This window comes from Pogona vitticeps, chromosome 1, assembly GCF_051106095.1.
Source record: "Pogona vitticeps strain Pit_001003342236 chromosome 1, PviZW2.1, whole genome shotgun sequence".
NCBI classification, from domain to species: Eukaryota; Metazoa; Chordata; class Lepidosauria; order Squamata; family Agamidae; genus Pogona; species Pogona vitticeps.
Genome location: NC_135783.1, coordinates 170,278,056 through 170,304,932, shown reverse-complemented (window position 1 = coordinate 170,304,932; position 26,877 = coordinate 170,278,056). Strand labels below are relative to the sequence as shown.

At 42.2% G+C, this 26,877-nt stretch overlaps 1 protein-coding gene across 3 annotated transcripts in view; it reads left to right on the top strand.

The window, feature by feature from the left end:
* The window catches only part of MLPH (melanophilin), a 99,210-nt gene that overhangs the window by 38,272 nt on the left and 34,061 nt on the right, over positions 1 to 26,877 (top strand). For 2 of the 3 annotated variants that reach the window (XM_020802349.3, XM_020802352.3), the window contains exons 7-9: positions 1,830 to 1,955; positions 3,150 to 3,351; positions 12,866 to 13,029. In XM_020802349.3, the coding sequence (XP_020658008.3) occupies positions 1,830 to 1,955; positions 3,150 to 3,351; positions 12,866 to 13,029 (492 nt within the window). The remainder of the gene's footprint in view (positions 1 to 1,829; positions 1,956 to 3,149; positions 3,352 to 12,865; positions 13,030 to 26,877) is intronic. The other variant, XM_020802353.3, reaches the window with a different exon arrangement.

Sequence of the window (26,877 nt, the reverse complement as noted above, 5' to 3'; positions counted from 1 at the left end):
TTTGCTGCATCCATCTCATTTAATCACATGTGTGTCATGGATATGGTTGGGTTATCTATGGGAAGTTGCCATTTTGAGCTATTGTGTTCTGTTCTGGCTTGATGAAAGAGTGATATTTATTGGATTTGAAATCTAAAATACTTTTCTAGTGTATTTATTATTGGCATCAGTTTATATTAGAAATGCCCATTCCAGTCCATTCCATTCCAACTTTTACCTGAAAACACTGCAATAAAATACAATGCTCAAAAACATTTATATTATGGAAGTCACTGTCCCTGCCTGTTCTGAAACTAACTTGTTTGTTGGCCAGGATGGTTTTGCATTCCATCCAGGCTTGGTGTTTCTATTTAGAGCTGACTAATAGTAGACTAATTGGACAATGAGTTACTGGATTGTTCTTTCTCCTCTTTTAAAAAATAAGAATAATGATGGCTGTATTCCAGTCATGTGAGCAGTTTGATCTATATATGTGAGATGTGAACTACTTTAGCATGTTATAGCAAAAAGAGAGAGAGAGAGAGAGAGAGTGTGTTGTGGCACCTTAAGGAAAAACAAGTTCGCCTTTTGTGAACTTTAACCCACTTTTTCTTCTGTAGGCATCTGAAGAAGTGGGCTAGAGACCATGAAAGCATATGCCTGTGATCTCTGCCACCCTCTTCAGAGTACGAGGCAGCTGAAATAGGTCCTCCTCCATGGGCTCCAGGCTGGTTACTGGGTATAACAAACTTTATTCCACCAATAAGCTGGCCGGTGCATCCCTCTGTCCCCTAGTTTCCAGCAGTCCAGTTGTGGTCACTGGATCCAAGTTACTTAGAATCCAGTGCTGGAACTGAGTGTGAGTCACTAACTCCAAAGACTGAGTTTTTTCTCAGTGAGAGCCAGTATGTCCATATGGCAGCTTGCCCTCCTGCAGTAGCTGCTCTTCTTGCTCCTGGGTCAACTGCATAAGGATCTGGTGTTGGCAGCAATGCCTCCAGGATCATTTCTGCATTGGTGTTGGGTGTCTGTTTGAGGTGTAGTTTGGCATCTTCCCCGCTATCCAACCAGTTCTGAAGTGGTGGAGCAGAATGCCCAGCTCGCGAGGTTCTGGCCCCGGATGAAGGCAGTCCACACCCAAGTCTATGAGTATTGAAGGAGGACGGCTCCTCTTTTTCCCTCAGGGTGCAGAAAGATGAGTGCTTCCAACCATCCCTCGCCAACATCCTCTTCCTCCTCATTTATTTCCCTCTCCTTTCAACGGGCCATACCTGCTCCCTCCTCTTGGGACAATTGCTTCTCCATCTCTTGCAGCCTACCGATGCCCTGTGGGTTAGTGTCCTTGCCTTTGGGCCGTTCTGCAGCCAGGGTCTCTTGACAGTCCGCTGGAGGACCAGCAGATGAGGCAAACAGCCTACCAGGGACAACAGACGCATCCCTCTTACACCAAATACATTTTTTGTAATCTTCAAAGTTCCAGAAGTCTCTGTTATTTTTTTAATAAATATTATTTTACTTTGTTTATCACTATTTCCATTTGTTTCTATGCTTTTCAGACAAAGTGAATTATTTTCACAAATTTGTTTGCTTGCTTTCGGTATTACTGTACATAGAATAGCCCTCAACTGCCATAATAGCTCTTTGGAAAGACGAGCAGGAGCATCTTTTGAATTCAGTCATATTGCCAAGGAAGTAAGTGTATGGAAAATCCACTGCTGCACGAGAAGCAGCAAGAGGAATGCCACCATTTTCTTGGATACCTTGTGAAACTCTTTAACTGTACTCTTTAAATATACTGTATTTCTAATGAAGTCTGGGTTTTTCCTCCTGTACTATCTGTACTTTCTAAGATGCGAAGGACAAAGCGACTCCTGTCTGTCCACCCTTTTGATTTTGAAATGGACTCAGACTATTCTGCTCAGTCTCGCCGTCAATCTGTACAGCTCACTCCAGGGCTTGGGAATGAAGGCCTTCAGGTATTTGGGAAATACTGGTGTTGGTGGTGGTGGTGATGTGCATTCGAGTTTTCCTTTGCTCCAGATTCTCTTCTCCTCCTTTCTCCTCTGTTTCTTGAATTTTGATAGCTCAATTTATAGCATAGGATTTTTGTCGGCTCTCTGATATGTAATAATAAAAACTACAAACTGCAAGGAAGATAGCAAGTTAAAAAAAACCCTTAAGATGCCAGAAAGATGTCATGTGATTAGCTTGTCTACATGTTCATCACTCTTGTTAATATTATGCAATGTGTGAATCAGCTGTTGCACGGCAATCTCCTAGTGTTAACTCAAACACAGGATTTTTCAGTGTACACAGATGGGTCAAGTTATATATTTGTGCTGTATTAGAGAATAGAAGCAAGTTAGCACCTATCGTATGAGTTAGCTATGTGTTGCTTAATGCTCAGTAGCTATTCCAACAATCAGAGCAATTTATGGAAAAAAAGGAAAGGTATGTTTTCCTTACCTGTAATGATTTCAGAACAGATTAAATTTGTGGCTTATGTTAGTTTTGTTTCATTTGACAAAGCCAAGTTACTGCTATAACTCTGGAAGAGCCTGTCAAGAATCATATGTCTTGTCCAGATTCAGCTCCACTGAATGTTGGTGTCTCTCAAATTTCAGGCTTAAGTTCATCCTATTTTATGAATGCATTATTGTGTGATATTTAGAAAAATACACACAAAAATGTATGTGCATTCTGAATCCATAGTATTATGTGTTTTGTACACTAGTTTTTTTGCAAGCAGTTTCTCCAACTATATTACACATTACGTATTTAACTGAACAACTATATCACAAAATCAGGAAGGATTACTCTTCAGAGTGTGAAACTGAATTTTAAGAACAAGCATTTTAATTTTTGGCTAGTTTAGTTGCATACTAAACAATACAGGGTTTAATATGGCTAAATGTGTGCAGCCTGAACAACAGCCTTGACCTCCAGAAAAGATATTCCTGAGTCTTCACGCCTGCACAAACAGACTTGAAAATGAAGCCTGTGTTTAACTCCTGACAACCAATCACAAAACAAAGTGAGTTAATTAGCAAAGTATAGGAAGTATAGAAATTAGAAAAGCTTAGGATAAAACAGAAACCTTTTACCAGTGAAAAGAGCTCCACTTCTATATTTGGAACTTACTGGTGCTGACAGACATTTCCCCTTTTTAGACCTTTGAAGAACTCCCAGGTGATGAGGAAGAAGCTTCACGGAAGGAGTCAATGATAGCTGAAGCAGACCTAGCTGCTGTGTTTCACCACATCTTGCAAGACCAGGGACAGCTCACGTCCCCTCCAACGCAAGAGTTCAGCACCACGGTTCAACTTCCAGTGAACGCTCATCCTAAAAACATGGCGAAAAGTCCCATGGCCGGTAGGATTTTTATTTGACTGGAGATCATTTTTGCAGACATCTCAAAGAAACATTAACTTATATATTCTCAAAACAAGTGAAGACTTATAACAAATTTCAGTTATTCAACAAACCTCTCTTTCATATGCAGATATTAGATATTTCAGTTACCCAAGGAAAAGAAAGAAAAGAAGAAGAAGAAGACTAGAGAAGCAGTACAATCAGCACCAAATCTGGCATAGTAGGAGTAGACAGTCTGATGTTGCTCTTTGCCAAATTTGGTGATGTTTGTCAAAACATTTTAAAGTTATAATTTTTAATAATATAAGTAGCCTTCCCCACCCCTCGGTTCAGATGCAAACAACCATTTTCTCCAGAAGATAAGAAATTGCTGGAATATATTCCAAAAACTAATTTTTATATATCTGTTGCGCATCCCCAGCGTCTTCTGATTGTTTTCCCACTTTCAGACACAACTTGTTCTTTTCACTCTTTTTCACTGCCACCGGAAGATATTATCCTCACTATACCAAATATGAATCTCAGACTATTGCTGCCAAATATAACAAGGTTAATTTATGATTTGGTAGGTAAATCACAGAAGTAAAATCATTGACATTCTTTTATTATTCATTCAATAAACATGGATTTGTTTACATATATGCTTGCATGTATTCATTCGCTTTAATCAAGGTCTCAATATTCTGAATGTCTATGTATTTCTTATTACTTTTAAATCTTTTATAGTCTCTAACACAGCAACTTTCCAATCTCTTTTCTAAACACTTCAGTCTTCTACCTAACTGACTGTCTCCCCCAGTTCTCTTGACTCCACCCCTTTTCAATATGGTATAGGTGATCTGTCCACGTCTAACTATAGATCCCTATATCATCGATGTAGGCTACAGTGAAATTTCTAAGTCCTTGTAATGTTTGATCCATTAATATCTGGAATGTTGCCAGAGAATTCCACAACCCAAATGGAAGGACCCAGAATTCATATAATCTGAAAGGACTGCAGAATGTGGTCTTTTCTTGATCTTTGGGGTCTAACTTCACTTGCCAGAAACCTTTAGTTTAGGATTTTTATCTTTGACTAAATATCTTAGTTCTCCAGGCAGAACAGAATAGAATTGTTCTAGCCCAATAATATTTATTTATTTATTTATTTATTTATTTATTTATTTATTTATTTATTTATTTATTTATTTATTTATTTATTTATTTATTTATTTATTTATTTATTTATTTATTTATATCCTGCCCATCTGGTCTATTCGACCACTCTGGGCGGCTTCCAGTGAACAGGTATACAATAAAACACAGATAATTTACATAAACAATCCAAACAAAATACAGTACTAAAAAAAAGAAAGAAAGAAAGAATAAAGGACGTTAGGTATAGACAGGAGGGAAGGCCTGAGTATACATCCATGTTTTAAGTTGTCTTTTAAAGGTGCCCAGCATGGGGGCCGCACGAATCACTGGAGGAAGGTTATTCCAGAGACAAGGAGCCACCTCCGAGAAGGCCTGATTTCATGTCTTTTCCTTCCGGGCCACCCTCGGCGTTAGGCTCCTCAGCCTCATCTCCTGACTCATGCGGGTGATCCGGGTAGATCTTGGTGGGAGCAGGCGTTCCGCCAGGTATCGAGGTCCTAAACTGTTTAGGGCCTTATAGGTAAGCATTAAAACTTTGAAGTCAATGCGGAAACGGATGGGCAGCCAGTGCAGCATGGCCAGGGTAGGAGAAATATGTTGGTATTTTCTCACTCCAGTAAGGAGTCTGGCCGCTGCATTCTGCACCACCTGAAGTTTCCGCATCAGCTTCAAAGGCAACCCCACGTAGAGCACGTTACAGTGGTCTAATCTTGAGATTATAAACGCATGTACTAAGGTAGTGAACGCCCCCGTGTTGAGGTAGGGCCGCAGCCGGACAATCCGCCAAAGATGGAAGAAGGCGGTGCAGACTACCGACGCCACCTGCGTTTCCATGGTGAGCATCGGGTCCAAGTGTACGCCCAAGCAGTGGACCCCATTCTTCCCAGCCAGGGTCACCCCCCCGAACAAGCGAGAGTCACCCAAGCTGCCAGTCACGGGGCCCCCCACCCTCAGAACTTCCATCAGCCTCAGCCCATTTTCCCGCATTCATTGCAGTACGGTCCCCAGGCAGCGCTGAAGGGACAGGACAGCATCACCTGCAGTTGGTGAAAAGGAGATGTAGAGCTGGGTGTCATCAGCATATTGATGACATGATGCTCCACACCCCCTGATGACTCCACCCAGCGGCCTCATATAGATGTTAAACAGCATTGGGGAGATAATTGACCCCTGTGGAACCCCACAATTGAGAGTCCGTGGGGCCAACACACTCTCCCCAAGCTGCACTCTCTGAGGACAGTCCTCCAAGAAGGAATGGAGCCAGGCAAGCACCAAGCCACCTATTCCCAACTCAGAGAGCCTCCCCAGGAGGATACCATGGTCGACGGTATCAAAGGCCGCCGAGATGTCAAGAAGGACCAACAGAGATGTTTTACCCCTGTCGGCCTCCCTCAGCAGTCATCATACAGGGCGACCAATGCCGTCTCTGTATCGTGGCGTGGCTTGAAGCCCGACTGAAATGGGTCCAAGGCATCTGTTTCCTCCAAGTGGGCCTGAAGCTGGTCAGCGACCACCCTCTTGACCACTTTGCTCATGAAAGAAACATTGGTGACGTGCCTATAGTTGCCAATTTCATCCCCCGCCAAATTAGGTTACTTTCTAATGACCCATTTATTATTGCTGTGGCCCATTCTGTTGTTTTCAGCCTGGCTGCTTTGATTAGCCAGGCCGGGCAACGGTCCAAGGAGGAAGTGGTGGCTCGACAGTGGTCAAGCACCTTGTCCACAGAGTCAGGCGTCACAGGCTGAAGTCGAAAGTTACCAGGCAGGACGGAGCACTGGACATCTCTGCTCGACTCACTGTGTTCAAAAAAGGAGAGAGCTCCCGGTGGATGGCCTCCACTTTAGATTTTATAAAGACTGCAAACTGGTCAGGTGAAAAACTAGGGGGAGGCCTATCACCCAGACCAGTTCCGGATAGGTCGCACACTATACGGAATAACTCCACCTGCTGATTTGAAGCTTTGCTTATCCGGTTAGCGAAGAATAATTGACAAGCAGCCTTTACCTTATTCAGGTAAAGGTTAGTCGCGACCCTAATAGCTATCCAATTATGTTCCGTCGGGTTCTTCCTCCACCTGTGCTCTAGCCTTCTCCTTGTTCGCTTCATCGCTTGAAGTTCCTGGTTAAACCAGGGCACTGGCCGAGCTCTATGGAGGAGAGGGCATTTAGGCATGATCATGTCTATAGCCCTGGTAGCAGCTGTGGACCATCTGTCCACCAGAGCATCGACAGGAGCGCTAGCCAGGTCCACTGTAATCCCTCTCATGGCCTCCTGGAATCCAACAGGATTCAGTAGCCTTCGAGGGCGGACCATAGAAATAGATCCCTGCTCCCTGCTAGGGGGAGTGCCACTGTGAGGTTACATTTTATTAGGTGGTGATCTGACCATGACAAGGGGACTGACTCAAGGTCAGTCACCATCAGACCACACTCACTCCAACTGGTGGAAAAAACCAGGTCCAGTGTGTGACCACCCATGTGGGTGGAGCCGTTGACATGTTGGGACATGTTCAAGGAAGCCATGGTTTCTAGGAACTCAAGAGCTGGCCCAGAAATCTCTGCCCCCACATGCATGTTGAAATCATCCAAGAGCCTCGGGGATACCAACAGTGCTGCAGAGACAAAGTCGGCCAGCTCCAGAAGGGGCTGGGTCACAGAGAGCACAGTAACCCAGCAAAATCCCAATACCATCCCTGGCCCCAATTGACATGTGGAGTGCCTCTAGACCTGGCTTTACCACCGAGGAGTGCCTAGTAACCTCCAAGTTGGATTTGTAAACAATGGCTACTCCCCCCCCACCCCTCTAGCCTACCCTGGTGCTGGACAGCATAACCGGGTGGACAGATGAGATCCAAGGGAGGACCCCCCTCTCTGCCAATCCACGTCTTGGTTATGCATGCCAGGTCTGCATCCTCCTCCAGGATAAGGTCATGAATCACTTGGGGCTTATTGGACACTGTCATGAGTGCATCTGAAGACCTGGAACCAGAAGGGTTAACTGAGGCTGAAGAGAATGCTGAGAGATTAGAAACACCTGAACCGCCTCCAGATTCTCCTTCCACAGCAGACAAGCTTCGGGCCAGGCTTCGGGAAAGACTTAGGACAAGAAGATCAGAGGATCGCTCAAAGGCTGTCCACAGAAACCTACGTGCATCTAGTCCTGAGTATTAACAGGATAGAAAGCTTTCCAGCAGCTCAAGGAGCTGTTTTACTGTAAACCAGCTCCCAGTGAAGCCAGAAATTTTGTTGAAGCAAAGAGTCAAAACCTTGGCTTGCATCCACGATTCTTGGACCGTGTTCCTGACTCTGAACTCTGGACTCTGCCCCTGGACTACACTGTGTATTGGACTCTGGACTTTGACACTGGACTTCAATCTGTGAGTTGATTTATGGACATTGGCTTTGAATTCTTGGTATTCTTGACCCTGGACTGGTTTATCGGACTTCAGCTGTTGTAACCCCCGGGAACGTGACAGACACTGACCTGGCATTGAACAGCAGCAGAGTTAGAGTGGAGGGCTGGCTGGGCTGGCTAACTCGAAACTGAGGGTTGGACAGTCTCAGAACAATGAACAGCCGTCAAACATCTGTTCATTGTTCTTCTGACACGTGTAGGGGCTGTGCCAACGCCATATCTCCTTCTACCCATGATCACCGGGATGTTCAGAGGCCCCACGCTGGGTAGACAGGCCTTCCACTCCATATCAATTTAAAGAGGAAAAAGTAAAAAAGAGGAATTACTCTAAATAATATCACAATTTTAAATGGAAAATACATAAAACAAATACCATATTATAAATAAGAAAAAAGAAAAAGAAAAAAATCATTTAAAAGAAAAACCCACAAAGTTTATCCCCCACATGTAGCCTTGGTCTGACCTCCTCCACCATCAAATCTTGTCCTTTTAGGTGTTACTGTTCTTTTAGATGTTGTTGGGCTTAATGTTCTTAAGTTCTTAATGTTATAAATATTGTTGATGTTGGTGGTGCTAGAGTGTCAGTCCTATTTCCAGGACAAGTCCCCAAAGCCCCAGAGGTCTCAATAAAGGAACAGGGATTGGCAGAGGATAACAAAAACAGCAAGGTCCAGGTGGCAGGAGAGGTTTTCACAGCCATTTTCCTCCCTCGGGAAGCTGTTAGGACACCATTAATTTCCCTAAGGGAGCAAGCGGGGGGAGGAGGTCCAGGGAAAGATGATACTAACCAGGCTCCCAGCATGACAGCCTCCAGGGTAAGCCTTTTAGAATCCCTGCTGAATAGCTCTCACACCCCCAGCTACCTCTTCTGGTCTCTTTCACTCCTGGGGCTCGGAGAATCCGCCGTTCACTTTGCCAAGCATCCCCCACGCTTCAGGACTCCCACTGCACTTCAGAGAGCCCGGCGCAGCTTCAGGGGACTCTAGGCACGTCTTCCTGGCAAGGCGAGGCTAAGCTCTATTTTGGTCTTATCGGTTGCCAGCCCCCACTCCAACGATGTTCCTCAAATTAGGCGGAGGCTTCCGAACTCCACCGGCCACCAAAAGCCCATGTTTGAGATCTAGCCTCCATCCGCTAGTCACCGTCTCACCACCCACCGCTTGCCACCGGTCCTCCTGTTCGCTCGCTCACACGCACACATGCCCACTCACCACACCAGCACCAGTCCAGACCCAAAAACCAGACCCAATACCAGACAAGGTAAGGGAGGAGGGCAGACCAAAGAATAAAAAGCAAAACAGGAAATATATGTAATAAAGACAAAAGCAGGAAAATAAATAAAAAAGACTAAAAAGGCAGAAAGACAAAGCCGGTGCGGTGGCGAAAAACACTATCCGCCCACCACTGGCGCCATCTAAAGTTTCAACATTAGCTTGTTCTAGCCATTTTTCCAAGTATCTGACTAGATTGGCTCCTAAATGAGAATATGATTCCTCAGGCTTTTTTGTCAGTGCTCTAAATTTCCTTCTGAGGTGCTCAGCATTGATTCCAAATCTCGCGAAAACCAGTTTTCTGAATGCCTCATATTCTCTTGTTTGATCTTGTGGCATTTGAGAGTAAAGCTCAGCTAGTTTCCCACTTATTAGCGATCTTAGAATGACCATTTTCTCCTCTCCTCTCACATTATAGTCCCAGCACACTCGCTTAAACAAGATCAAGAATGATTTTGGGCAATCACCCTTTCTAAATTGAGGGAATTTCTTAATCTCCACTTCTGAGATCCCCTCAGCTGTATTATTACTTTTGTTACAGTTTAGCAAGGCCAATTCTAATTTTTTCATTTCTAATTAATATTCCATTTCTTTTTCTCTCATTTCCAGTTATCTCTTTTCTACTTATTCTCTTCCTTTTCCCCTTTCCCTTTCTAACTCCTTTTGTATGGCTTCAGCCTCAGCCCTAGTCCTTGTTTCTAACTCTTTTAATTTAAATTCCTGCTGCAACCTCCATCTTTGAAATTCGTGGGACGTTAACCCCATTTCACTGCTTGAGGCTCCATCCTCCTGAGCCTCCTCCTGCTCTATCATTTCAAGAGAGCTCTCCTCTTTGTGAGGTAAATTGTGCACATCATATACTTCCATAACTAATGTTTCCTCTCACTTAGAAGGCATGTTTCTATGTGTTTCTTTGGAGAAGTTGGCTGTTTTTTTTTCAGAGGCAGACAGGCAAGCCTCAGTTTAAAATATTATTTCCTTTTCTGCATTAGAGAGATTGAAACACTGTAGCTCTCTGTTGGCAGCTACGGATGGCTATTTTATTTCTTTAGCCACCTAGTCGCACTGTTCCTGTGTCTGAGACACAGTTTCTCTTTTCCTCCAGACACCCAGCTGTTTCAGAAAATTTTATCTTCTTTAAGCTTCAGTTAGTTTCAGTCACCTCAACTATTTCTCTTGACCCTGGCTTCCACTTTTGTCTCCTCAGTGTTTCCTTTTCTCAGAGCTTTGGAATCTAAACCTAGCCCCTTGGTCCTTCCTTTCTAAGCATGAGGTAAACTTTTAAACCCAGAATTCTCTTCAGAGTCTTTTCCCTGCCTTAGCCTTTCCTAAAGGTCTGTGATCTGGAGTCCCTTCCAAGCTATTCACTAAAAGCTGTAGGGTTTCCTATTCCTTCTCCACAGCCTTCGACTAACAGGTCCCTCAGAAGATTTCTCTTTACTTAGGTTTACTGGAGTTCATTCATTTCGAATCCCATCGCTCTGCCGCCACTTTTGTCATGCACCCCCAGCATCCCCTGATTGTTTTCCCACTCCCACAGGTTCATTTTTTGACACGACTTGTTCTTTTCACCCTTTTTCACTGCCACCAGAGAATAAATATATTTTAGAAGAGAATACAGAACGAATACTCATAAGATCACTTATTTATGCTCTGAAATTACCCTCTCATTTTGCTCTGTGTCTGTTAATGGTCTTACTTGTTGTTAGCAGAGCTGTTCCATCTATATCCTGTCATAATCACCTCTCAAAGTCTCCACTCCACCCATCTTGTCACTATACAATATCTTAGCATTTTTTTTCAAAAACTCTCTGAAGATGTTATATGCCATCAAGTCACTTCTGATATTTGGTTACTATATGAGCTAATGATCTCTGAAATGTAATTTTGTTATAGGAGGAGCTTAAATTAATCTACTGAATTTCCTCTCTCAGTAAAGAAAAGGCTTGGTCCATGTTAGTTGGGAAAGGAAGCAAAGCATTTCTCCTTGAGAAAGAGAAGCTCTCCAACCAAGAGCATGTCTGCATTTCTCAAAAAAAAAAAGACTATAACATTTTAAATCATTGTGTGAACATGAAACTCAGCATTGTTTTTAACACAGGTCAATTCTCAGGTTTTTTGACTATATGACCAGGCCCTAGGTCTGAGAAGCCTTCATCTCTGGTACATTCTTTCATAGTTCTGTGATGGTGCTGTAAATCCCTCATGTGGTAAAGAGATGGTAGGGAACAGCATGTGAGCTCTTTCTTTCCACATCACCCTATGCACTGGTGTCCCTGAGTGAACTGAACAGGGAGCCTGTGCCACCTGGTCTTCCCAGGCTTTTAAATTGTGCAAGGTAGCAGAGCAGCTTCTTGATGTAGAAAGTCATCCCGGCATTGACAGAAGTAACCTTCTTCACCCTCTCTTATGTGATTCTAATAGCATGCAGGAAATTAATGTGTGAATGGGACTCTAGTGTTCCAAAATTGTAGCCTCCGGTAAGACTATCAGAACACATCCGGCTTGATCACCAGCTTAGCATTACGGTGAATGTAAGTACTTATTGCATAGCATTCAGTGGTGTCACATTGACTTATAACAATTGACTAGATATAGTACGTCATGCAGCAAGACATGGATACTACTTGTTCCTATTTTTTTCATAGTTGTACACATTTTAGGTGAACTTGTCATTATTCCATTTTCTGTGGATGTTTCTTTTATACTGAATCTCAGTCCAATTACCCTCAATTGTTTTTGCTGTGTCATAGGGTTCATTGCATTAAAGCTACTATAAATAGCTAGCAAATGTGGTTATTGGAAACTGTATTTTCCCTAATGTTGATTCTCTCAGCAAGGTGATAAAACAGGAAAGTGTGTGATGCAGAGATCTGTAGACCCTCAGATTCTATTCTTAATGTGTAAGTAGGTTCTGCTAATATGAAGATAATTTTGTTCCTTTATATTTTAAAGATCAGTTATAAATCAAAGTTGAATTCTGTAGAAAATACTAAGACAAAATTCCAGATCTGTTGACAGCAGGCTTCCATTTGTGCTACAGTGGCCCTGTGAATAGTGGAGAGCATTGTAGAGAGAGTGAGGTGTCAAACCACTATCTAGTGCAGTGGCAGTTCATTTCAGCTTGGGAGAGAGATTTATGAAAGATATTTGGAGGGTAAGAAAATTTCATTGGGGGCAGGGAGACAGAGTGCCTCCTGGAGGCTCCAGGTTCCATCAAGAACATCTGCAGTAAAAGTGTTGTGAAAATTTTCAGAAAGGTAGCCATGTTATGGGAGTATGGGGAAAGGGGAACAGGAAAGAGTTAATGTCCCACTGCTTCAGCCTTTATAGTCCCAGTCTGAATCAGGACCACATCTGGCTGCTTCTCACAGTCATTTAGCAATCATGGTTCTTTGTTACATCATCAAATTAATCCTATTTATTCTGCATTGAAAAAGAGAAAAAGGAACAAAAACTCTGGTTCCAAAGGTGTCCCATTCCTTTTGGTTTAAATCGCTTCATATTTTGATTTGTTTCTTCTTTTTAAATGACATCTCCTAGGAACCCTTGAATGCTATTTAGAGCTTTTGTAATGTGGAAAATATTCCTCCGGCTTCATGTTGCCCTACAGCATAAGATATTAATTCTGAAACCCACAAACACTGCTCTGCATGTTAAGTTATCTTTTCGTGTTCTGTTCCCAAAAGGCACCTCATGGAATGAGCAGCAGCATTCCCAGTACTCGGCTGATATGGACACCTCTGATGAAGACGTGAAAGGGGCCCCAACGTTGGTTGACTATCAGCCACATCATCCAAAACGCAGAAGCCGAGCCTCATCCCAGGAAAACATACATCATTCTGGAGTCCAGGTATCTAATAGTAATATGTCAGCTGTTTTGTAATCTTGTGATGTGTGTGTTATGGAAATTATAACACACACATGCAGCCCTAGCAAGTGCTGGACCTCAGGGGTGCATTTTTAGTAAAGAAACCTACATGTAAGCATAAACTAATGTAAACTAGAGTAAACCAAAAATTGATCATAAGAAAACATAAAGATTACAAAGTTTTCATGTATGTCCTAGGAATGTTTCATTTATATTTTTTTTTGCTTTCTGAGATTCAGAAAAGTATTCACGAAGGCTTTCACAGCCGGAATCTAATGGTTGTTGTGGGTTTTTCAGGCTCTTTGGCCCTGTTCTGAAGGTTGTTCTTCCTAACGTTTTGCCAGTCTCTGTGGCCGGCATCTTCAGAGGACAGCACTCTGTGCTCTGGTGTCCTCTGAAGATGCCAGCCACAGAGACTGGCAAAACGTCAGGAAGAACAACCTTCAGAACACGGCCAAAGAGCCTGAAAAACCCACAACAACCATTCAGAAAAGTCTTTTCATTTTTATTTAAAACAGAAGAGTTATACAGAAGTGTTATTTGATAATGGTAGCAAATTAAGATTGTTACAGTTAAGACTGTTCATTTGTTCAATTAATGTGTTAATTTCTTGGCCCATTTCATTCATTCATGTGTTCAACCACTTGAAATCATTTATTTACTCAATTTCCAAGGTGGATAACAGCTATTTTTGTTAAGTGCCATCAAGTTGCCTCCAATTCATGACAACCCTATGAAAGAGCACTCTACAAAATGTCCTGCTCAGTTCTTGCAGACTCAAGCCCATGGTCTCTTTTAGGGAGTTAGTCCATCTCATATTTAGTCTTCCTCTTTTCCTTCTGCCTTCCACCTTTCCCAGCATTATTGTCTTTTTCCAGGGAATCCTGCCTTCTCATAATGTGCCCAAAGTAGGACAGCCTTAGTTTCAGCATTTTTGCCTTCAGAGAGAATTCAGGCTTGATCTCATCTAGGACTCACTTGTTTGTCAATATATAATAAAGGGAACTAATTTTTAAGGAAATTTTTGATATATTTGGTAAAGATATTGATCTTATTGCTAAAATTGCTTTATTGTCAATTTTTGATAACATGGATTTGGACTATTATTCGAAAGAATTAATCACCAATTTTATGACAAGTGCTAGAATATTAATAGCTAGATTTTGGAAACACAAGAATGATATTAAAATAGAAGACTGGTATTGGGAAGTATGGGACATTGCATTAAATGATAAATTGACTATGGAACTTAAAATAAAAAGAGGGGAAATAAGTTCTAACAATTTTTATGATATTTGGGGTAAATTTGTGGAATTTGTGTTAGTGAAAGGAAGGGGGAAAGCCTTTAAAGAATGTTCAATACAATTTTGGAGAGGTAATCTGTAATAAAATATTATTAAATGGAGTCCCGTGGGTATGGGGTACACGTTAGAATTTAGTTTATAATAAGCACTATTATTTGTATTTTTTCTGTATTTTTGTTGTTACGTATGTTCTTTTTTGTGTTTTTTGTATTATAAAATAAAATTAATTTAAAAAATAATATAATGAATAATGATATAATAAAATAACATTTTATATCGGTTTAACTGGACATTAGCCGAAAACCAGTGAAGCTATTGAATGAACAACTGACAGTGGGCATAATCCTTATCTTTACCATCCATGCCCTGAAGTCTACTGATGTAGTGGAGCCAACTTTCTGTCACTGCATATCTGAGGGGAAGGAGGAAGTATGCAACAGTTAGGTGCAACTTAGTCCAATTGATGAGCTTGGAACAGGCGTGCAGACTTGCTAGCAACTTCACACCTGTGCTCTATTGCTAATTTAGGTAAATACCACAGTACTTGGGACTGTCCTTCTATGTTCCTTGGGCTGCTTTCGTCCACCTTGGGTAGTTCCATCTGCCTGCAAATTGAACAAAGGAGCCTGACAGAGCTTGAGCACTTAGAGTAATGGCAAAGTAGGTGTGGATGGAATTGTGTCTCAGTCCTGTGTTGCTTGTCAGGTTACCAGTCAGAGAACTTTAGAGAAAATTTGGGATGAAATGGGAGATCCAATCAAGGAGAGCCAAACAGATACAGTGGTGCCTCACATAGCGAGGTTAATTCGTTCTAAAAAAACCATCGCTATGGGAAAACATCGTTAAGTGAAACGAGTTTTCCCATAGAGATGCATTGAAAACTGGATAATCCGTTCTAATAGGAACGGATTATCTGGTTTTCTCCCTCCCCCCGTGGCTTGGATCTGACCCGCGGCGGCTACCTCAGCCATGGCTGGACTCCCTAAAGTCCGGCCATGGCTGGGGTAGCCGCCGTGGCTCGGATCCAAGCCGCGGGGGAGAGTGGGGGGTCCGGATGCTTTTCAGGCATCCTGGGCTTGGATACCACCCCCTGCCGGTTACCCAAACCATGGGTAACCGGCGGCGGGTGGGATCCAAGCCCGGGATGCCTGAAAGGCATCCAGATCCCACCATCCTCCCCCCGCGGCTCGGATCCAAGCCGTGGGGGGAGGGCCGGAAGCATAGCCGGACTGTTCAGCAGCCACCGCGGCTCAGATCCGAGCCCCGGCGACTGCCGAAGAGTCCGCTCCCAGCCTCCCCCCACGGCTTGGATCCAAGCCGTGGGGGGAGGGTCAGAAGCATAGCCAGACTTCAGCTGGCTAAGAGGCCGGCGATCGGGCAGGAGGAGGTGGGAAGCTTCCCCCACCCACTCCCGAGCGAACGCCGGGTTTTCAGCCAGCTGACAGACCAGCGATCGGGCAGGAGGAGGTGGGAAGATTCCCCCGCTTCCTCCCGAGCGAACGCCGCGTTTTCAGCCAGCTGACAGGCCGGCGATCAGGCAGGAGGAGGTGGGAAGATTCCCCTGCCTCCTCCCGAGCGAATGCCCGCTTGTTCAGCCGGCAAATGGTGCCTATGGGGAAAACATCGCAAAGCGATTTTTCCCCATAGGCAACATCGGTATGCGATCGCAAAAGCGATCGCAAAAAAGCCATCGTTATGTGCATTCCTCGTTATACGAGGCACTCGTTATACGAGGCACCACTGTATAGAAAACACATTGGAAGACACAGATACAGGAGCAAAGGAAGGTTTGAAGCTGGCAAAGGTAGTGAGCAAAAAGGTAGTGTGCCTTCCTGGTTATTGTGCTGTCTTGTACTGTAATAGAAGCAACAGAATATCCCTAGAAAGAATCAGCATAGTGCTGAATACTAAATGCCGGAAAGTAATAGGTAGATGACGAGCACTATACCTTAATGTCTTCATTACAGCTGAATGTTTTTTTAAATGAGGCTTTAATTAGTACTATCTTTGGTACTATACTTATAGTAATCTGCTACAGAATTATTTTATACAAGAGTATATTTATACAAATGGCCATATTAATAAACTAATTATGCTCAGATGAATTCCAGAGAAATATTTATTAGAGTAAGAGTGTAATGGAAAAGTATCTGTTTCACAATTGCACAAAAAGCAAATAATTTTCGACATTAATGTGATGGCTTTTCTCATTTGCAACAACTCATTACTGCAGAACTGTGGAAGTACTGCATTGGTCCATTGTCAATATCATCTCTCTCTCTCTCTCTCTCTCTCTCTCTCTCTTATATTCAATGAATATTCAGATTCTTATATTAAATTAGTTTTTTGAATGCACTATATTCATTGGTTTCCTCTTTAAGGATAAGCAGAACAACCTGTACCAATGAGTTGCAAAGTATGTGAAATGTTACCAGGGAAATAAACATTACCCATTTTTGCAGAGCTGTAGGCAGAAAAGTAACACTATTTGTGCTGAAAGTGGAAGGTATTATTTCATTTTGTTCTGGTCACATCCCAAAGTAAAGCTGAAAAATAGCTATTTGCTTGAAGCTATATCTGATCTAACTAAACTCTTTTGGAACCACTGCACACTTCTAAGAACCGAGCAAAGTTCTTGATGCAAAAACTTTCCTTCCTTTAGATGAGTTATGTGGTCCTGGTTCTTGATTTGCCATTTTTCCAAGCCACAGCTTCAGTTGGTCACAACTTTTTCCTGAATCCCCTGGTACTCAGAGAAGAACCTGCACAGGGGAAATAGAGCCAGTGCCAAGGTCCAGGTCCTTCTGTAAATGTCTGTGGTGAGCTGCAAAACTTCATAGTTTTTTTACTTCATGGATTGGATCAAAAAAATTTTTAAAAATATATTGTTGAGAATTCACAGAACTTGTGATGTCTTACTAGTTCAGCTGTGTTTTCATCTGTGAAAGAAACAGAAATATTGTGCCATGGTCCTGCTCCTCCTTTCTTAGGAATTAACAGCTAGAGATACCAGAACTGGTTCTCTTTCATAGCAGTGAAAATCATAAAACTGAAGTACAGACACTTTCCTTAACCTCTCAATTTCAGAGCATTTTATTGATCTCTGTTGGCTCTCCGTGGCTCCCTCTATACAATGTGGGACATTTTAACACTGAACTCAGTGGTCTTTCATCAGGAAAGATGTTGATCAGAATCTTTGCTACAAAATACCTTGTCTATTTCATTTCTGTCTCCTCCCTCCCTTTGAATGTCTGAATCATAGCACAGTTGAGTCATGATGATGTATCACATATTAGACATTCATCTGAAATCTGATGGATGAGGGGAATTCTCTGGGTTTTCTCCTTCTGCAGAAAAAGGGAAAGTATCTCTTTTTTTTCCTCACAGCTCTGGACTCTGTTGGAAAAGTGTTGATTCACCTGAACGCAGTGTTACTCAGAGTGCTATGTACAGTCACTAGTCCAGACTAGAGTAAAACAGACCCGTTCAAAAAATGGCACTGAATAACATATAAATCCTCCTGATTTGGTGAGTTTGCTTCAGTTGGGATTAACAACTGTACTTACCCTAGACAGAGTTTGGATTCTGCACCCCACCACTTTTCCCAAGGAGAGGGGGGGGGCCTCGGAAAAGGTCTTTTGTCATGGGTTCCATGGGCCCATAGAGACAAGGATACTTGTAAACAAATTTTGTTGTTTTTAGCAACTATCCTAAACTACTGGATTGAGGACTCCGAGATTTCCCAACCTATTGCAGTGGCCTATGTCCCAGATAACAATTTCCTGTATTCTTCCCCTCATCCATTCTTCACCTATCTCTGAAGTTGAAGTCTGTGGGGGGGTTCATCTACTGACTTATGTAACTCTACATCAGGAAGGACGAAAGAGGCTTCAGAATTAAGAAATAAAGAATTTTTATTAACACATCTTGAGTCAACCTTTTCTTCAACAGTAACTGGATTTTGTAACCTCAAATGAGGTGGGGAATCATCCCAAAACCATGCTAATGATTTATCAACAGGTAACTCTTTTAATAGTAGGTTTTCGCACTTTTCTCTTTCTCAGTTGGCATTCTCAGAAATCCGTTGCGGACCGCACAGAGGGTCCCGCAACAAGGATGGCAGGCCCAATCTCCCTCTTTCGACATCTCTCTCTCTACTTCCGGATCTAATAGATGTACCATCTTCTCTGGACCTTGAGCCCTGTGATACACCAGGACTGTCCATTCTTCAGGGCTAAGGCCAGGTATTATGGGTTTGAACTTTCCCTTCGCTGAATCTTTATACTCTTCGTCTATGTTACCCTCGGCTAGCCTTTTCTGTGGGACTGAGAACACTCTCACATCTTCGTCTGGTTCTTTAGTCACTTTCTCCTCTATCACGGTTACTTTCTGTGTCTCTTTTGACTTATTTCCTTCTTTCGTCGTCAAGAACACGTCTACACTCTCCCTGCCGCGGTTCCACTCTCTCTCCTCACCCTCAACCGATGTCCCCGACCGTTTCTTCCGTTTTTCCTCCTCGCGCTTTTCCCCTCCTTCTCCCTCTCCTATCTCAGCCTCGCGGGTCCTTTCCTCCTCCTTCGCGCGCGCGTCTGTCATCTGCCTTTCCTTCGGTCTTGCTCCTAACTCTCTTTCAGGCTTTATCTCTTGCTCTATCTTGGGAGGTTGAGGGGACGGCTCACTCTTTGATGTTCCTGCTACTTCTCCTCACATGCCCCCTCCCTTGAGTGGGCCGTCCTCTCGACATCTATCTCCTCCTCGATATCCTGCCGAGAAAAATAATCTGCGTTAATATGATTTTTCCCTTTTCTATACTGGACCGTGAAGGAAAATGGTTGTAGGCTGAGATACCATCGGGTTAACCTTGCATTAGAGTCCTTCATCTTGTTTAACCATTGTAAAGGAGCATGATCAGTCATTAAAACAAATGTGGTACCCAGTAAATAGTATTTAAATGATTGTATAGCCCATTTCACAGCCAAGGCTTCTTTTTCAATCGTAGAATATTTCCTCTCTCTTTCATTTAACTTTTTACTAATGTACATGACAGGATATTCCTTCCCATTTTTGGCTTGAGACAGTACCGCCCCTACCCCCCTTTTGGACGCATCAGTTTGAACCAAGAACGGTAACTCAAAATCAGGAGCATATCGGTGAGGCAAGGAATTTAAGATCTCTTTCACCTTATCAAAGGCGTATTGTTCTTTTTCACCCCAAATTATTTTTTTGAATTTTTTCTTTTTTGTCAAATCTGTCAAAGGTGCTGTAACCTCTGAGTAATTTGGAATAAACTGTCGGTAATATCCTGCCAAGCCTAAAAATTGTTGTACCTCTCTCTTATCCTTTGGAACGTGCCATTTGGTTATTTTGTCCACTTTATCTGGTACGGGCTGTATTCTCCCATTTTCAATTAAAAATCCCAAATATTTTATACTTTCTCTAGCAATTTTACACTTGGAGGGATTCACTTTCAGACTAGCTCTCCTTAACTCATCTAATACCTTGGTTAAATGTACTACATGTTCTTTAAAATTTCTACTGAATATTAAAATATCATCAATATAAGCAGCTGCAAACTTCTCTACCGGTTCAAGTACCTTGTCCATTACCCTCTGAAAGGTGGCAGAAGCTCCATGCAAACCAAACGGCATTTTTAAATATTGGAATAACCCTTTAGGCGTGGCAAAAGCTGTTTTTTCTTTGTCTTCCTCCCTCAACGGAATCTGCCAATATCCTTTTACTAGATCTAATGAACTTAGAATTTTAGCTCCGCCTATCTTCTCTAACAAGTCCTCTATTTTAGGCATGGGGTAGGCGTCGAACTTAGAAATTTCGTTCAATTTCCTAAAGTCTATACATAGTCTGACACTGCCGTCTGCTTTTGGCACCATTACTGGATAGCTTCTCCATGGGCTATAAGATGGTTCTATTACTCCCAATAACAACATCTCATCTACCTCCTTATTTATTTTTTCTTTAATGTAATGAGGCCAATTCCTTGCTCCTGACCTTGCTATCTTCCCGGGTAAGGTATTAATACAATGTATTCCCATATTGGTAGATCCTGGCTTATTGCAAAACACATCTCTATAATTTTCCTCAATCTTCCTTATTTCCAATTTTTCTTCGGCATTAAGATTATCTTCTAATTTTAATTCTTCTTCGGGCATTATACACTCTACAACCTCTGGTCCAAAATTTTCTTCTTCTATCTCACTCAAGAAACTCTCTCTTTCTCTCCATTCCTTCAAGAGATTCACGTGATAAATCCCTGTTCCCTTTTTCTTATCCGGGGTAGCAATCTCATAATTAACATCATTTAATTTTTTGACTATTTCATATGGCCCTTGCCAATTGGCAAACAATTTGGATTGCTCAGAGGGGAGTAACAACAGAACCTTCTGTCCCACTTCAAATGTCCGTTTTCTAACATTTTTATCATATCTACGCTTTTGTTCAACCTGCATTCTTCTTAATTGATTTTTAGCTTCTTTAGAGATGTGATTTAAATGCTCTCTCATTTCTATGATTTGTTTAATTTGCATCTGAGATTTATCTCTACCATGTTCCCAACTTTCTTTGACTAAATCCAGGATCCCTCTAGGGTTCCTTCCATATAGGAGCTCAAATGGAGTAAAACCAGTAGATGCCTGTGGAACTTCTCTAATTGCAAACATCAAAGGTGCAATTAAAAGATGCCATTGTTTCGGTCTATCTATAACTAATTTCCTTAACATACTTTTTAAAGTCTTATTAAATCTTTCTACTAATCCGTTACACTGAGGATGATAGACAGTAGTATGTAAGGGCCTTACATCTAACAGCTTCCACATCTCTTTTAAAGTCTGGCTCATAAAATTCGAACCTTGGTCTGTTATCACCTCCTTAGGAAACCCCAACCTAGAGAAAACCTGCATTAATTCTTTAGCTAAAACTTTAGATGTTATGGTTCTTAAAGGTATTGCCTCAGGATATCTCGTTGCATAATCAATTATAACCAAAATATAAGCATGTCCCCCAGCCGATTTCATTAAGGGTCCCACAATATCTAAGCCAACCCGTTCAAATGGAGTATCAACCAAAGGCATGGGAATTAATTCTCTCCCTGGTTCAACCTTTGGCTGTGTTAATTGGCATTGTTTACAAGTTTTACAATATTTCTCAATATCTGCCCATACATTAGGCCACCAAAACCTTTGCAAAATTCGAGAACTCATCTTCTTTGCAGCCAGATGGCCGGCCATAGGAACATCGTGTGCTAAATGCAACAATTTTTCCTTCCATTTTCCAGGCACCACCAGTTGTTTAACTCCATCAATAGACAATCTATACAATAAACCATCACATAGCTCAAATCCCACTTCCCCTTTTTTCACTTCTCCTTCTTTCTTGGCTCTTTCGAAGAATTTAGTCAATGAGGCGTCGTCTTGCTGCCAAAACCGCGTTACCTCCCGTGATACCTCCTCTAAATCATCTACAGTTTCAATATTGACACATTCGATTTTTTTACATTCTTTGTCTCTTAACAATTTATCAATACCCAGCCAATCCCTTCCCAATAACATTTCTCTGATCAATCCGGGTACTACTCCCACTTCCATTCTTCTCTTTTCCCCATTTATTTCTACCGTCGCGTACGTGGTTTTATAGGCTTTCACATCTCCGTGAATACATCTAATTTTCATTTCCCCATTTGCGTCGATCCCCTCTAATTTTTTTACCAGAGTTTTACCACGTCCAGAATCAATTAAGGCCTTCTTTTGTTCCCCGTTAACCAAAACTTCTATTTCCCATTCTTTATTAAAACCCGCATTTCCCCCAGTCACCTGGCTCCAATGTTTAACCCAGGAACAATCCACTCCGGGGCAATTTTTCCTCTGATGCCCCTCGGCCCCACAACGGAAGCAAGACCCCTTAAATTCACGTTGTTCCTTCCAGTTGGGGTACGCTTCCATGATTCTATGCTTGCTGCCTCCGGTTTTCTCCATTTTCACTTCTTTTCCCGCCGTTCCGGTACGCTGCGCAGCACCATTACTCTCGGACGCCATCTTCTCTTTCACTTTCAGCCTCTCCGGGTTCGCCCAGCCGCTTTCACGTGTTCCCTCATCAGCGATACAAAAATCTTCAACCAATTGGATAGCAGCTTCCAAATCACGTGGGTGGTTCCTTTGTACCCAAGCCCTCATGTTCATATTCATCGTCGTCACAAGTTGCTCCATAACTATCTCATTTAAAATTTCTTCTTTAGTTTTCTCTTCAGGCCTTAACCACCTTAACAAGTTCGCTTTCATTTTTTGCACTAAGGTACGGGGATGTAAACCATGCTTCATCTTCAAATTCCTGAATTTTTTCCGATAAGCTTCTTCCGTTAAATTTAGCGTCTGTAAAATAGTAGATTTAACTTTGTCATATTGCATCGCTTCCGCCGGAGATAACGTGTCAATTATCTCTTGCAAATTACCAGATAGACAGGGAGTCAGGATTAGAGTCCATTGTTCTTTAGGCCAACCTGCCGCCAATGCAACTCTCTCAAAGGTATTCAAGTAAGCTTCAGGGTCATCTTCAGCTGTCATTTTTTGTAATCTAATAGGGGCCGGACCCGCCACCCAAGAATTCTTTATAACGTCTTCTGTTCCCCTCGTCTTCCTTTCAGGATTTTTTGCCAACTGAGTTAGAATGAGGTTTTGTTGCTCGGCTAAAAATTTTATCATTTTTTCTTGCCTTGTTATTGTTTGTTTAAGGTCTTCTTCTCTTTGCGTCGGTATCTCAGAACCAGCCCCGGGTTGGGCGCCAATGTGGGGGGGGTTCATCTACTGACTTATGTAACTCTACATCAGGAAGGACGAAAGAGGCTTCAGAATTAAGAAATAAAGAATTTTTATTAACACATCTTGAGTCAACCTTTTCTTCAACAGTAACTGGATTTTGTAACCTCAAATGAGGTGGGGAATCATCCCAAAACCATGCTAATGATTTATCAACAGGTAACTCTTTTAATAGTAGGTTTTCGCACTTTTCTCTTTCTCGGTTGGCATTCTCAGAAATCCGTTGCGGACCGCACAGAGGGTCCCGCAACAAGGATGGCGGGCCCAATCTCCCTCTTTCGACATCTCTCTCTCTACTTCCGGATCTAATAGATGTACCATCTTCTCTGGACCTTGAGCCCTGTGATACACCAGGACTGTCCATTCTTCAGGGCTAAGGCCAGGTATTATGGGTTTGAACTTTCCCTTCGCTGAATCTTTATACTCTTCGTCTATGTTACCCTCGGCTAGCCTTTTCTGTGGGACTGAGAACACTCTCACATCTTCGTCTGGTTCTTTAGTCACTTTCTCCTCTATCACGGTTACTTTCTGTGTCTCTTTTGACTTATTTCCTTCTTCCGTCGTCAAGAACACGTCTACACTCTCCCTGCCGCAGTTCCACTCTCTCTCCTCACCCTCAACCGATGTCCCCGACCGTTTCTTCCGTTTTTCCTCCTCGCGCTTTTCCCCTCCTTCTCCCTCTCCTATCTCAGCCTCGCGGGTCCTTTCCTCCTCCTTCGCGCGCGCGTCTGTCATCTGCCTTTCCTTCGGTCTTGCTCCTAACTCTCTTTCAGGCTTTATCTCTTGCTCTATCTTGGGAGGTTGAGGGGACGGCTCACTCTTTGATGTTCCTGCTACTTCCTCCTCACAAAGTCCCAGTCCAACTACACCCTTCAGTGAGAACCAGCAACCCCCAATGCAGGTCAGCAGTCAGTTTTTTTTGTTTTGTTTTTTGTTTGTTTTTTTTTTTTGGTGGGGGTTTCTTCCTGTCCCTGAGCTACCTCTGGCAGTGTATCTTCAACTTTGAGTGGGAGTGGGTCCAGGCAGGCATGCCTCCACCAGTCCTTGAGGCCAGAAGCCCTGACTTTCCTCAGAAGTAAAGACGAATGTACCTCCCTAACATCCACTTGATAACACTTGCAAATACTTGGAAGGATGTCATGCAGAGGAGGGGCAAGATCTGTTCTCGATCATCCCAGAGTGCAGGACACACAACAATGGGCTCAAGTTAGAGGAAGCCAGATTTCGGTTGAATATCAGGAAAAACTTCCTAACTGATAGAGCAGTACGGCAGTGCAAACCGATTACCTCAAGAGGTAGTGCGTGCTCCAACACTAGAGGCATGCAAGAGAAACTTGAACCACTTGGCAGATATCCTTTGATTTGTATTCCTGCATCAAGCAGGGGGTTGGACTCAGTAGCCTCATAGGCTCCTTCCAACTTCATAATTCTATGATTCTATGATCTCCTGTTGTCTGAAGTATCAGGATCTTGTGCTATGCACATGTTTTGTGTAATAATTTAACTTGATTTTACAAATTGACACTGTAGTCTTATTTATTTATTTATTTATTTATTTATTTATTTATTTATTTATTTATTTATTTATTTATTTATTTATTTACAAAAAATTTTAGCCGCACCATTGCCAGTGGCTTCTTATAGAACTCCATCACCATGTGATTATATGGTAGCTTCTAAACTTGAACGGTCTTGAATTATCTTGATTATCTAGATGTTGAGTCTGGTTCCCAACCTGGTTTTGAGGTGAAAATGGCTGAGTGAAAAAATGTATGCTGGGAAATGGAGAGGGAGCTCTCTCAACAGCTTTTGGAAATTTATGGTCAAAGGCTGTTTAACCTTGATATCCAGAATATCAGCTTTGAACATGACATCCTACTTGGATGCTAGGTAGGGCAGGACTACGATGCATGGTGTCAGTCAGAAAGACTGATTTGTTGTAGAGGGACATAATGAAAAGCTTTGAGGAAATTAACTGTCTTGCATGCAAGACTGCACAACACTGGGTTTCAGGAGGAAGGAGGCTTCACAACCAAACATAACTATGCCTTGCCACTAAACAATCAATGAATTCCTTTTTCCTGGCCAAGTCCCCACCCTCTCTTCCGGCTTGTTTCGGTTCCATTGTTGTTTTCTCTTTCATGTGGTCACTGTGGAAGAACTCTATTCCACATGAGAGGGAGTCCATCCTTCCTTTTTTTTACCCTTTTATTCTTCTGATTGTAATTGAAGTTTCACAACTGTAAGTACATATGCTTTTCTGCTTAAGCTGCTTGTAGAACGATTTTTATATGGAAAGGCCTAGTCACTGTGAGAACAAAAGGACTGGGTAGAAGCTGGAACTTTTAATTATTCTCCTTCACATTTCTGCTATGCTGAAGCTGTTTGTTTTCTTTATGCTCTGCTAAATGAATTAAATTAACCAAAATTCCTATTAGAAAAATGGTTCCGTGGGACTCTTGCCCCATGGATCCTGACTTTTAGGATGCCTTGTCCCTGAAAGATCCTCAATGAAATGCAGCTGTAATTCTTGTTTTCACTAACCAGTCCCAGGAATATGTTGGAAATTCCAGGTGTTTGGGAGGCTGCATTGTGGTTTCTGTGCACGAACAATAGGAGATTTAATCCAGGTTTGGTGGAAGTACTATGGGTTAGGAAACCTATGCCGATAAACCTATCATTCTAATAGGGGATGTGAGGCTGGTGCTGAAGGGCACTACAGGAACACAAGCTCTGGAGTTCTCTTGGATTCAGCGCTATGAGTACAGATGTTATAAATCCTGATTCTATTAAAATGCTTAGAAGGAAGAACTGCCATGGGGGATGAATACCTGGATGTAGAGTATGAGGTTACATCTAGAACTTACACACAAGTAGGAGTTTCTTCCCTTCATATTCACCTTTGACTCTGGATAGAACACAATAACGGGAGGGTGTGGCTAGGTCCCCCACGGCCACCCATTGATTAAAAAATCAGCATTAGTAATTCCTCAATTAAGCCTATGAAGACATAGATTCTGTTGATTATTGGGGTGACTTTTACTAGATTTAATTGATTCTGTAGCTGTGCCCCCAAAAGGTGAAAGAAGAGCTTCGTGGGTACACATGCAGACTGGACTACTACAATATACTATACCCAGGGTTACCTTTAAAACAATTCAGAAGTCTCAGCTGGTGGAGAATATAGTTACCAGATTATTTCCAAGGGCCAAGAAACCAGTACCTGCTGCTTTACTTCCCAGCCAGTACCTGAAATCCTGTTGCGCAGCTTTAGGATGAGCTACAGCAGTGATGTCAGCAGCAGCAAATTACTGCTGATTAAAGCATTCTTTGCTTTTTCTTAAGGATACTCATGGCTTTGTTACATTGTGTATTGAGTTATGTGCATTCTGAAATCTCCTTTCATCAATGGTGATTTGCTGCTAGTGATGATGCCATTACCATCACACAGGGTTTCAGCCCGTGCATTTCCAGGACCACCTTAAAAGTGCTAGTGTCCAAGATGGCTTGGGTTGAGGTTATTTGAATGACTGCTTTCACTGTCCCTTAAAGATCTGCCATAGAAGCAGAAGTTATTTTATATGTAGTTTTAATAGTGTGGTTGTTATAAATATTTAGAAGATTTTTAACTGAATATATTTTACTGTATATTTTAATTATTTCATATTTTCTTATAAAAGTCTAAATTTATAATTGAATTTGTA